At 42.4% G+C, this 12,637-nt stretch overlaps 1 protein-coding gene across 2 annotated transcripts in view; it reads right to left on the bottom strand.

Annotated features, from left to right (window-relative positions):
• NUP205 (nucleoporin 205) overlaps positions 1-8,569 on the bottom strand; it is an 86,491-nt gene extending 77,922 nt beyond the window's left edge. Inside the window, exons 1-2 of one of the 2 annotated variants that reach the window (XM_003983084.6) lie at positions 8,358-8,566; positions 219-361 (exon numbers count right to left, since the gene is read on the bottom strand). In XM_003983084.6, coding sequence (XP_003983133.2) covers positions 219-361; positions 8,358-8,385 — 171 coding nt within the window. In that variant the 5' untranslated portion in view covers positions 8,386-8,566. Of the gene's footprint in view, positions 1-218; positions 362-8,357 lie in introns of both variants that reach the window. The other variant, XR_002153964.3, reaches the window with a different exon arrangement.
• Positions 8,570-12,637: the final 4,068 nt, after the last annotated feature.

Here is a 12,637-nt window from a genome sequence, read left to right as displayed (position 1 = left end):
ACACTCATAATTCTGGAATATACTACACTTTATAAATTGCATTCAAATATTACTAAGATATCTCCTGGCTAGAGATAAATACATATTAACTTCTATGGAGAACAAAAAGAAGATAATAACTGCTCCTAGGAAAAATTACAGTTTTAGAGAAAACTTGAATCAGTGGACTAGGACAAGTACAAAAGCATATCCAAGAAGCAAAAAAGAAAATTTCCTACTGGGTTTCTGAACAGTGAGATGAAGTCAGGTTTGTGTTTCTTCAAGATCATGTCAAGAAGGTGGACAGCTTCAGGTTGTCTTCTCCAAAGAGCATTTCCCACTGTTTGCCAAATGTCTTTGTACGGACCCCACAGACTAGCAGCTTCAAGAAAAAAATCGACAAAACCAGCAACAAATACGACACACATGTGGAAAATAACATAAGGTTACTGTCTACATATTTCAGTCACACTCATCATGGCTACTTTTAAATATGCAGTTATACATATAAACCAAACATTAATATACAAGCACACATATCAGATTTCTCAAAAACAATATAAGCATCATTTTGTCTAGCTTAATACAACATAAAGTAAATCCCAACTTGAAAGTGGAATATCTGCTATGGTTTTGCCACTTTATTAGCTGTACGACATGGAGCAAGGAAATAACCTCACTAGATGATATCTACATCATAGGGGCAAAGGGATTAAATGAGATAAACTAGGTAAAACACACATTACAGTGACTGGCATATAATAGGCATTCAATAAATACAAGTCCCTATCATCCAAATAAAAGCAGGAGTAGGGACTAAAGATCAGATTTTGTAAAACTTAGCAGCTCAAAAAAAAAAAAAAGGCAGTTTATTTTGGCTAGGACACTAGCTATTAAAAAACAACACATGGGCGCCTGGGTGGCGCAGTCGGTTAAGCGTCCGACTTCAGCCGGGTCATGATCTCGCGGTCCGTGAGTTCGAGCCCCGCGTCAGGCTCTGGGCTGATGGCTCAGAGCCTGGAGCCTGTTTCCGATTCTGTGTCTCCCTCTCTCTCTGCCCCTCCCCTGTTCATGCTCTGTCTCTCTCTGTCTCAAAAATAAATAAACGTTGAAAAAAAATAATAATAAATGTTAAAAAAAAAAAACAAAGAGGGGCGCCTGAGTGGCTCAGTTAGTTAAGTGTCCGACTTCAACTCAGGTCATGATCTCACAGTTTGTGAGTTCGAGCCCCGCGTCAGGCTCTGTGCTGACCGCTCAGAGCCTGGGGCCTGCTTTAGATTATGTGTCTCATTCTCTCTCTGACCCTCCTCTGCTCACACTCTGTTTGTCTCTCTTTCTCTCTGAAAAATAAAATGAACATTAAAAAAAAATTTTTTTTTAAACATAAATATGGAACACTTTTGTAAATTTATATAAGTAATACTGAGCTTTTGCCATGTGCTACTGAGCATGGTTCTGAGCTCTTTCCACGGATTATTTTATTTCAGAACACTATGACGTCAGCACTCTGTCTTCTTCCATTTTATAGATGTGGAAATTGAGGCAGAGGGGGCAAGATACTCACCCAGGGACACACTGGATACCTGGGTTATGAACCCTGGCAGTTTGTCATCAGAATGTGCCTTAACTACTAAACTATATTACTTCTATACCTAACATGTGGAAAATGAAAATGTCTGAAATAAATATAGGTATTTCTGACACATCTGGTAAGTGAAATTAAGATCACATCTAGACATACCTAGGCAAATTCATCTAAACTCAGCCAAATTCACTTATCTAAAAATGTCTTATGCAAAAATGTTTCAGCCCATAAATAAACAATAAAATATTATAGGAGACAGGAGAAACAATATGATCTTTAAAAACTCAAAATCAGGGGCGCCTGGGTGGCTCAGTTGGTTGAGCATCCGACTTTGGCTCAGGTCATGATCTCACAGTTCGTGAGTTCGAGCCTCGCGTCGGGCTCTGTGCTGACAGCTCGGAGCCTGGAGCCTGTTTCAGATTCTGTGTCTCCCTCTCTCTCTGCCCCTTCCCCACTCATGCTCTGTCTCTCTCTGTCTCTCAAAAATGAATAAAGTTAACAAAAAATTTTTTTAAAAAAACCTCAAAATCAAATTCTGGAGACAGAGCATACGTAAGTGAAAAATCTCAATAACAATAGTACAAAAAAGGGAATATCATTGTTGACACAAAAAAATAAGAATTTCAAAAGATCAAAATGATGGTCAAGAATTTCTAAGGGATGGCTGCACTTGTGCAGCAATTTGGGGAAAATCTGGGTAACAAAGCACAGCCAAGAGAAAGCAGGAGCTAAGGCTCAAAGGCAGGTGCAAAAGTGTAAAAGAGAATTCAAAGAGCCATAGTGGAATTAAAGAGTAACGGCTTTCAAACTTTTGTGACTAGAACCCGCGGTAAGAAATATTCCATATTTCAACCCAGTAACTACATAAAACTGAAAAGTTGTATATAAAATACTAATATTCATTCAATCCATGCACTCTGATATTTTGTATCATGTTCTTTTATTCATGAAATTTATGAAATTCATGAAATATATTTTAGAACCACTGTTTGAATAACACTCCCTGAAGACCCAAGTTTCTGTTTGTAAACAATCAGATATGGTGTCCATATGTGTTTATAAAGACTCTGAAAGGGAAACTAGTCAAAACCAATCAGTCACTCCAGAAACATGGAACTAATCTATAGCCTGAACTGTAAACATGTTTAACTTCTCTCTGAGAAAGCACAAATCCAAACAAACCAGGGAAGTAAGACGGCATGATAATGCAACCTAATTAAATGTGTTAAATGTTCACTCTAGTATAAGCAATATTGTCATAAAAAGACAATGTATTGGGAAAATTCTTTTAAGGGGGAAAATGTGCATGGTGAAGAATAGACTAAACTGGTCAAACCACATCATTCATTCACTCAGCAAGTATTTACTGAGGACTTCTTATGTGCCAGGGACTACAGACGAAGCAAGATAGACAGTATGCCAGTCCTCATGGAACTCAGAGATTGACACAGAGGAAGACATTAAACACAGAATTCAAAATACAATGATCAATATAATAAAAGATGATGGAGAACTGCTAGGAGAACATATAAAAGGGAGAACCTAGCCTAACCTAATCTGAAGGGGAGGGCAGGAAGCCATAGGTCTTTGGTGTGGGGATATGGGAGATGGGAATCAGCAGGTCTAGACCTCACATTAAGAGTAATCAATCCAGGGGCGCCTGGGTGGCTCAGTCGGTTAAGCGGCCGACTTCGGCTCAGGTCATGATTGCGCGGTCCGTGAGTTCAAGCCCCGCGTCGGGCTCTGTGCTGACAGCTCAGAGCCTGGAGCCTGTTTCAGATTCTTTGTCTCCCTCTCTCTGACCCTCCCCCATTCATGCTCTGTCTCTCTCTGTCTCAAAAATAAATAAACGTTAAAAAAAAAAAAATTTAAAAGAGTAATCAATCCACTCCCTGCTTTGCTTCCATTCTTGACAATCTTCTGATTAAAAAATATCATTTATTACGTAAATTTCTAGAGTAAAAGCTGTGCTGACCAACCAACATGAGTACCCATGCAGATACACTTCCCATTAAAGATCAATAAATTGAAATACTAGTTTACATATCTGTCTTTTCTGAGTCTGATTAGAGAAAATCAATGGCTAGGATCCAATCAACTCTGGATACACTAACAAATAAGAGCTCAGGCCCGCCAAAATGAGAACCCAACCCCTAAATCCTGTAGACCACAGTGAGGTACTAGTTGGCTGATGACTAGCTGACTCCCCTAGAGATCATTTTCTTAGCTCTCGATACCTGCAAAGGATAGAGTAGGTTTGAGCCTCAGATTCCAGGCCAAGATGGAATTTTTCCTATTAGTAAGTAGAAAAAGTTTCAAGTAGTACGTGACAACACAAAACTCATACTACAGGGCACTGGTGTGGTTGCTGGATTAAGTAGAACACCGAGTGTCAGGAACCAAGGATGAGTGGTGGGTAAGCCGCTAATAAGGTGATGCAACCTAAAGGAGGATGAGGGCAGTCAAACCAAAAGAAAAGGCCTGTTAGAAGAGCCAGAACTGGTAACTGATGGGCACGGGGTACAAAAGAAAGGTATCAAGGGGTGCCTGGTTGGCTCAGTCAGTTGAGTATGTGACTCTTGATTTCAGGGTAGTGAGTCTGAGTCACCTGTTAGGTATAGAAATATTTAAAAGTAAAATCTGTAAAAAAAAAAAAAAAAAAAAAAAAAAAAGGTATCAAAAATGACTCCTAGGCCAACTTGAAATCTGCTTTACCACAGGTATTTAAAAATTCTGACAGGGGTGCCTGGGTGGCTCAGTGGGTTAAACATCCAACTCTTGATTTCAGTTCATTTCATGATCTCATGGTTTGTGAGTTTGGGCCCCATGCTGGGCTCCACACTGACAGCACAGAGCCTACTTGGGATTCTCTCTCTCACTCTCTCTGCCACTCCCTCCCTCTCCAAATAAATTAATTCATTAAAAAAAAATCGGGGCACCTGGGTGGCTCAGTCAGTTAAGCATCAGGCTTCAGCTCAGGTCATGTTCTCATGGTTGTGGGTTCCGGCCCTGTGTCAGGCTGGCTGCTGACAGCTCAGAACCTGGAGCCTGCTTTGGATTCTGTGTGCCCCTGCTCTCTGCCCCTCCCCCCCCAAAAAATAAACATTAAAAAAATAATAAACAAATAAATAAAAATTCTAACAAAGAGCTGACAAAAGTACATCCTCTTTTCTAAAAGTTGACACTTAATATACAACAGAACCTCTGAAGAACCAATACATTTCTTTGTATTAAGCATACTTAGCCATTATAAGCTGACTGAGTTCTAGAGAAAAATTGCCCCCCTTTTAGGAGACAAGGAGGAATCCATTAACTGGTCAAAAATCTACCAAAAGCCTCATGTCTACTGGCATCCTTAGTCTGTCATTAACATCAATCCACCACAGAAGGTAAGTGCAACAAAGAGTTTTCATTGGTTTGTCTTTCGTTGGCTAATTTTCATAAATATCTTTCTGTGATCACAAATGAAAAGAGGCTATAAATTCTTCCAAATTACTACTTATGTAGTAAGTAAATCATTTACATCAGCAAATCACATTTATTCACTCATTTATCATGTACCAGGTACTGGTGAGCTTACAGTGTAGGCACCAAACACAGCGATCATGTAGCCAGACATAAGGGTGATGTCGAACGCGGCCAAGTGCGATGAAGGAGACGTACCCAGGGCAAGAGATCACAGAAATTGAGGAACCTGACCTGGTCAAGGAGGTCAGGGAAGGCAAGGATTCCTTGAGTAAGTGGTGATTAGGACAAAATCTGAAGATGAAGAATGGAGTTAACTGAAGGGTAGGAGGTAAAGACATGCATTCCAGAAGAGAGGACAGCGCGGGTTCCCATGGTAAAAGGGTACACTGCACTCCCAAAGAAGTGAACAAGCCAAGCGCTAGAGTTCAGAAAACAAGGGTAGGTAAGGGAGGCAACCAGCACAGCAAGCAGAGGTCCCTAGCCCACGTTAAGGATGTTGGTCTACACCCTAAAAGAGCAAACAAGATAAAGACTTTAAATGTCTGCTTAGTGCTTGGTGAAACAGAAAAGCAAGTTAACCTTACTGAGAGCTGTTTAGGAGGACTGGAAGAGACTAGAGTGAGTAGAGGAAGAAGGGGTATGGAAATGGTACCAGTGAATAGGGACAAATGTCTTGAAAGGTCTAACTGTGAAAAAGAGTAAGAGGACGGTAACTGGACCGAGGCATGAGATCAAGATCAAAAGGAGCTAGCCAATGACTGCCAGTGGCCAGAGGGGGTAAAGAAAAAAGATCAAAAGGGAAGGTAAATGGAAAGAGAAGGGTAACAGGGAGAAGGGCATAAAAGGTGGGATTTAACTTAGATACAGGGAAATGGGTAAAAAGGGTACAGATATATCTAGGTTTCTAGGCTTGGGGGTGAACAGAGAGTTCATGCCTATTGGCTTCTATTTTGTTTGTGACTAAGAGGCTGAGGGGTCAGACGGAAGTTACAGATTTCAAGAGTATGGAAGAGGTCTGAACTAGTCACTGCTCTGAAGAGGACGGGGGTGACCAGACTGCCACGGAAGGCCTGGTTGCTTACGATAAGCCTGTACGACCACTCAGCTGGGAGGATGCAGGTCACAATACCAGTAAATCATGCAGCTGCAACTCAAGCATAGGCCTTAGACGCTACAACCTCTATTTTTCCCTGTCTACGTCTGTGTGATGTGTGTGTGTGTGTGTGTGTGTGTGTGAGCGCACGTGCACGCATGTGGGGTAAAAACCACCTAACGCAGAATCTGCAATCTGAAACATCTTTAAGTGTGCAGCTCAGTACTGTTAAGGGCATTCACACTGTTATACAACAGATGTACAGATCTTTTTTATCTTGCACAACTGAAACTCTACCCGTTTAACAACTCTCCATTTCCCCTTTCCCTCAGGTAACTAACATTCTTTGTCTCTGTGAGATTTGACTACTTTAGATACCAAATACAAAGGGAATCATGCAGTATTTATTTTTGTGACTGGCTTACTTCACTTAACAGAACGTCCTCAAGGGTTTATCCATGTTGTAGCATGTGACAGGACTTCCTTTTTAAGGGCAAATAATATCCCATTCCAGGTATATACTACATTTTGTTTATCCCACTCATACATCTATGGCTGTTTATATACACATATATGCATATACATACATACGTATATATATTATATATATATATATAATTTATTCTGACTGTTGGCTGTGAAAAATGTTTCTTTTCTATGGTGTCAATTACACACTCCTGTCACAAGTCCTTATTATACAATGTATACTTCTGCATTAGTGGGTAACTCCTTTTCTTCCTTTCTTCAATAATTTACGTTTACTGATAGTAACTTGGGACATGTACTAAAGAAGGGATATAACCACACATACAACATGCAAGCCCTGCTTTTATGATTACATCTGGGTAGGAGACTGGGACAGCAATATTAAGAACAGAACTTCATTACCAGCATCCATATACATATAAACTTGATGTAATAAAATGAATTAGGTTGCACTTGTAGTTTAAGTACCTAAGACTGGCTTACCATCATTTGTTGTACAACCTTGGGGAAATTACTTAAACGCCCTAAGCCTTTATTTCCCAATCTGTATTTAATAGCAGCTACCCCACAGGTGTACAAAAGGGATTAAATGAGACAATGCAAATAGGATACATAGTACAGTGACTGGGACATACCAGGTGCTCAACAAACACAATCCTTCATCATTATAAAATAATTTATGACCGTGTTTCTGAAATGGTTTGATTTGAAAAACTCAAATTTAGACAACTTTACAAGGATATCAGTCCTGTGGAAAGTAGAACGAGCACCCCCACACATACACCAAAAAAAAAAAAAAAAAAAAAAGACTGCACAGACAGGAAAAGAAAAAGGGCCCAGTAAATACCACTCAAGTGAGATTCTCTACTAGCACTTACCACACAGAAACGCTCGTAATTAAACCGAAGAAGCTAACTGCACCTCATTCTGGGCAGGAAATTCTCCGTTTTCAGAACCTCTCTACCCTGGGCAGGATTTTGGGCATCCTTGCCCCGCCCATTAGGCGCCAGGAATTGTGACAATCAAAATGCACCCAACTCTTTCAAAAGACTCTGGAGGCGGTACCGCCCAAAGTTGAGAATCACCAAAAGAGAACCCACCCCAAATCTTCCGGAGCGCCTTTTACTACCTTCTGGATTCTATCCCGCCCAGAAGATCTGCTCCAAAGGCAGAGGGGTATACGGGGGCGCGCGCCACATGCGCAGAGCTGGGAGTCACCTGCTGAGTCCGTGGCACCCCCGCCCCAGCCACCTTCCAGATTGCAGACTTCATAATCCAAGATCCTCCCTTCCTACAGGACCGCTCAACATCCCTGAGGGGCTGCGCTGCCTTCTGAGGTGCTAGCTTTGAGCCTGCGCTCCCGACTGATCATTATCTCGGGTCCTCCGGCCTCACTGCCGGAGACTTGCGTATCTTGGCGAAATCCGGGCCACCGACACAAAATGGAGTGGGGAGTTGAAGGAACAAGGCTCAGCCCCGGGCCGCAAGAGACTGAACGCCGGGTTCCAGTGGACCAAGCTTCCTTGCCTCCACCCTAAAACCCCAACTCGAGGACTGGAGCCGCAGCGCCGACGCGCGCCATTCAAACTGGAGAGGGGTGGGACTCTAGGCCCAGAGCGAGGGAAGAGCAGACACCATCCCAAAGCGGAGGCCTGGACTGCGAGGAACCTCACAGTCCGGATCTCTCCCTGAAGAACCGGACGTTGCCCTGCCCCACAGTTTCCCTTCTGCCCCGGTTGCCCTTACCCGAATTTACCGCCAACAGCGTCGCCATCTTGGAGGCCACTAACGGAGCCCTCCTGCCGCACGGAAGCCCCAGAAAAGGGTGAGGCTGCCCAAAGCTATGCCTGAACAGAGAGGTACCACACTGTCTCGGAATGGCACGCTCGACACACTCCGGCGGACGAAGACTTAAAAATCTGCCCTAGGTCACATATGTCAATTTTCGCCGCGATATTCTCATTCAAATTAGGCGAGGGCAACCCTTTCCGAGACGCGAAGTCCTCGATATGACGTTAGTCGTGCAGTGCACTCTGGGACTTGTAGTTTCTTTTTAATGATAAATGAAGTTTAAGCGCAACAGAAGGCTAATTATTGAAATTACGGCTCTTTATGATATTAAAAAAGCCGTAAACTCAAGTCATTATCTCTATGTCAAATGAACTATTCCTTGCATCTCTCTCTTACTTTGAGGAGTGTAGTGGGGTGCAAGGTATCTAAATCTCAAAAAGCCATTTATTTGATCAGTTACAAACTAGGTTTTCATTACATTTCAATATGTCAAGCAGACTGCGTCAACGTAGTTGCATAGACTGAAACAAATCAAAGTGAAACAAATGATAACTTTTCATTATGACATTTTCAAACGTATACAAAAGTAGAATAACGAACGCCCAGCTTCAATCACGTGGCCAATTCCTGTACTCCACCCCTAGCACAAGATATATTTTTGAAGAAATTTCCAGACAGATCATCTCATAAATACCAAATATTTTTCTACCTCAGCACCCCCAAATATCTGGATCTTTTTTCAATTATTAAATTTTAGTTTGCTAATTTTCAAATTAAAATATAGTCGTTACCATTTACTATCCTATGCCAGATGTTTATTACAAATTTGACATTATTGGACAAGGTAATAATTATTATGTCATCTCATTTAATCCCCTAAACAATCCCGCTAGGTAAATGGTGTAATTATAGCTGCTTCTCTCAGAGATGTTCCACATGCCTTACAATTTCAGTTTGTCAACTCCTCTAGCATTCCACTGAGGCTGGGAGGAAATAAGAGTTTATATTTCTATTTCACTGTTGGAAATCAGAATTACATAACGTAGACACAATCAAAGCAGACATATTCATTCTTTTGAACAAATAGTATTCAGTGACACAATGTACATTAGGTGGAACACAAAAGTCACTGATGAGTTGTTTGAAAGTCATTGTTTATATATAGACACAGATGCCAGACTACCATCAAAGTGGTTTTTAAGGAGTGAAGGGGAAGAGGGAATGAAAAGGCAAAGCGGTATTTCCCGAAGTTTAGCGTGAAAGTGAGAAAAATATTGAGCAGAAACTTGGCAAAGTGGCATTTAAAGATTTTCTCTCTCAGCACAACTATTACAAACCCCCCTCCTCCCTGCATGCCCACACACTTCCCTCTAAGTAGATCACTTTGCTTTCGATGAAGAAACACTTCAACTTCCCGCAACTCCTCCCACCCACCATCACACTTACAAGGATTCTTTCACAGGTTCCTCAATCCATAGCAATTGGGATATTGGGATATTGCCATCATAGCTCTCCTACAACTGCTCTCAGTGCGGTCACTGATGGTCAGCTAATTCCATGGGCACTTTTATGAATTTCTTAGAAATTCTTTTGTTTCTTAATGTTTATTTTTGAGGGGGAAACAACAGTGTGAGGCAGGGAGGGGCAGAGAGAGAAGGAGACACAGAACCTGCAGCAGGCTCCAGGCTCTGAGCTGTCAGCACAGAGCCCGATGCAGGGCTCGAACCCAAGAACCATGAGATCATGACCTAAGCAGAAGTCAGACACTTAACCAACTGAGCCACCCAGGCACCCCAAGAGTTTCTTAGAAATTCTATTTCTCCTTGACTTATGGGGTACCTGCTGGTTTTTGTCCTATCTTTCTAGTTCTTTTTATGTTTCCTATGTGGACTTCTCTTCCTCCTCTCACCCATTAGATGTAGCTCTTTCTGTCATTCCCCAAGCTTGTTTCCTCATTCCACATGCTTTCTCTGGGAAACCTTATGGCTTCTTACTACCAGCTGTTCACTGCTGAATTCTGTATTTGAATCTGTAGTTCAGTCCCCTCTCTTAGGCTTCAGATTTGTATATCAAGCATGTCAACTTCACATGTCTACTGATTGTCACACGGCCATCTCAGAATCAATTAATCTGAAACTCAAATTAGCACTTTCCTCTGAAAATTCTGCCACCTGTATCCAGTCGGTTGCCAAGGCCAGAAATCTGGGAGTCATTCTGTATGTTTCCTTCAATGGCCAAATCCTATTCATTCTATCTCATAGATATTTCTGGAACCCTTTTCCTTTGCTCTGCACCCTGTTGCCATTGTTCTATTCAGGTCAAGCTCCTTACACTTGTATTTTGCAATAGCCTTCTCACGGGTCTTCCTGATTTCCATCTCATCCTCCTCTCATGGACGTCAAATTGATTTTCAAACACACAAATCAGATTATGTACTTGCTCTAATCAAAACTAATCAATGACCTATCACCTAAGAGTAATATTTGAAAACTTCTGGGTTTTTTTAAGGTAGGCTCCATGCCCAACATGGGGCTTGAACTCAGGACCCTAAGATCAAGAGTCACATGCTCTACCCACTGGGCCAGCCACACGGCCCTTGAAAACTTCTCAGCAAGGCACTTATGCCACTTCCTGATCTGATTCAGCCTCCTTCTTCAACCTCCTCATCCTCACTCTTCCTCAAGTTCTTTTTGCTGATCATTCTGAACTATTTTCTATTTCCAAATAGACCATGCTTCCTTGTACCACATAGGAATATCTTTGCACCTGCTGTTCGATATGTTTGGAATGCCCTTCCTTCCCTATCCTTTGACCACCCACTAAATTAACTTCCCAAATATAACCCGTCTTCCAAAGCTGAGGGCCTGTGTTAATTCTGCTTCCCTGTGCTACCTTTGATTCCACCAACGATCTAGGGGTTTCTTTCCCTACATCCGTATTGCACTCTTAACCACCTCATCATAGTCCGATGTGCTATGACGATTGTCTCTCCACTAAAACTGTTAGCTCCTTGCGGAAGATGGTTACTAAAAGGCCCCCAATGAATCACACATCCCTGAATTCAAGCTAGTGTGTAATCATCTGCCAAACCGAATTTGGGTGGGCCTTAAGAGTTGCTTGGGCCAAAAAAATGCAGTGCAAGTGATGTTGGGCAAGTTCCAAGGATTTAAGAGGTGTTGCTGCTTCAACTTTTCCTCTTTTGGTGCCCTGAACATCACATACGGAGAGCTGAACTCTCCTCCTTGAGGATGAAAGACCACGAGTGGAGAGAGTGGAGAAGCCGAGCCAGCCTCCACCTGTTCCTGTTATCCCCACTGAGACGCCAGATGCAAAAAAGGCCATCTTGGTTCCTCCAGTCCTACCTGAGCCACCAGCTGACTGCAACAGGGTCAGTGAGCCCAGCCCAGATTCCAGAATTGTAAGTGAACAGCTATTGTTTTAAGCTCCACTTTTATGGTTTGTTATGTTCAATACACAACTGACTTACTCCTAGAGAGCAACAACTGTGTCTTCTTATATTTAGGTTCCCTGCTCCTGCCACATCTCTGGCTTGCAGTTACAATTCAGAAAAAGACAATTTGCAGAGCCTCATGCTTCTGTGATCTACCAGAATAAAAAGAAGGCACATATAATTGTGGTTAATAGTACAGACCCTAGAGCCAGGTTTCTTGGCCTCAAGTTCGGTTTCCCTCACTGACCTGTGAAGCCCTCCTTATTGAATCAGTTTTCCCAATTCTAAATGGGGATGATAATACTAGTAACCTCACTGAAGAGTTTTCTTTTTTTTTTAAATATTTTATTTATTTTTGATAAAGAGAGACAGAGCACAAGTGGGGAAGGGGCAGAGAGAGAAAGAGACACAGAATCTGAAGCAGGCTCCAGGCTCTGGGCTGTCAGCACAGAGCCCGACGTGGGGCTCGAACCCACAAACTGCAAGATCGGGACCGGAGCCGAAGTCGGATGCTTAACCGACTGAGCCACCCAGGCACCCCAAGTTTTCAACAAGCTTATTTGTAAAGTGTTCAGAATGTGCCTGGCACAGGGGTGGGTGCCTGGGTGGCTTGACTGGTTGCGTGTCTCACTCTTGATTTCGGAGCTGGCCCTGAAATGCCAAGTAGGGTGAGAGAAGGGTAAACAGACAGAAGCTAGAAGAGGAGACACAGATGGGAAAGACAGAGAGGGGGAAGACCTGGGGGAGTAGGGGAGCAGTGGCAGAGAGAAAATGAATTATACAC

This window comes from Felis catus, chromosome A2, assembly GCF_018350175.1.
Source record: "Felis catus isolate Fca126 chromosome A2, F.catus_Fca126_mat1.0, whole genome shotgun sequence".
NCBI lineage: Eukaryota > Metazoa > Chordata > Mammalia > Carnivora > Felidae > Felis > Felis catus.
This window is presented reverse-complemented; position numbering and strand designations above follow the sequence as displayed.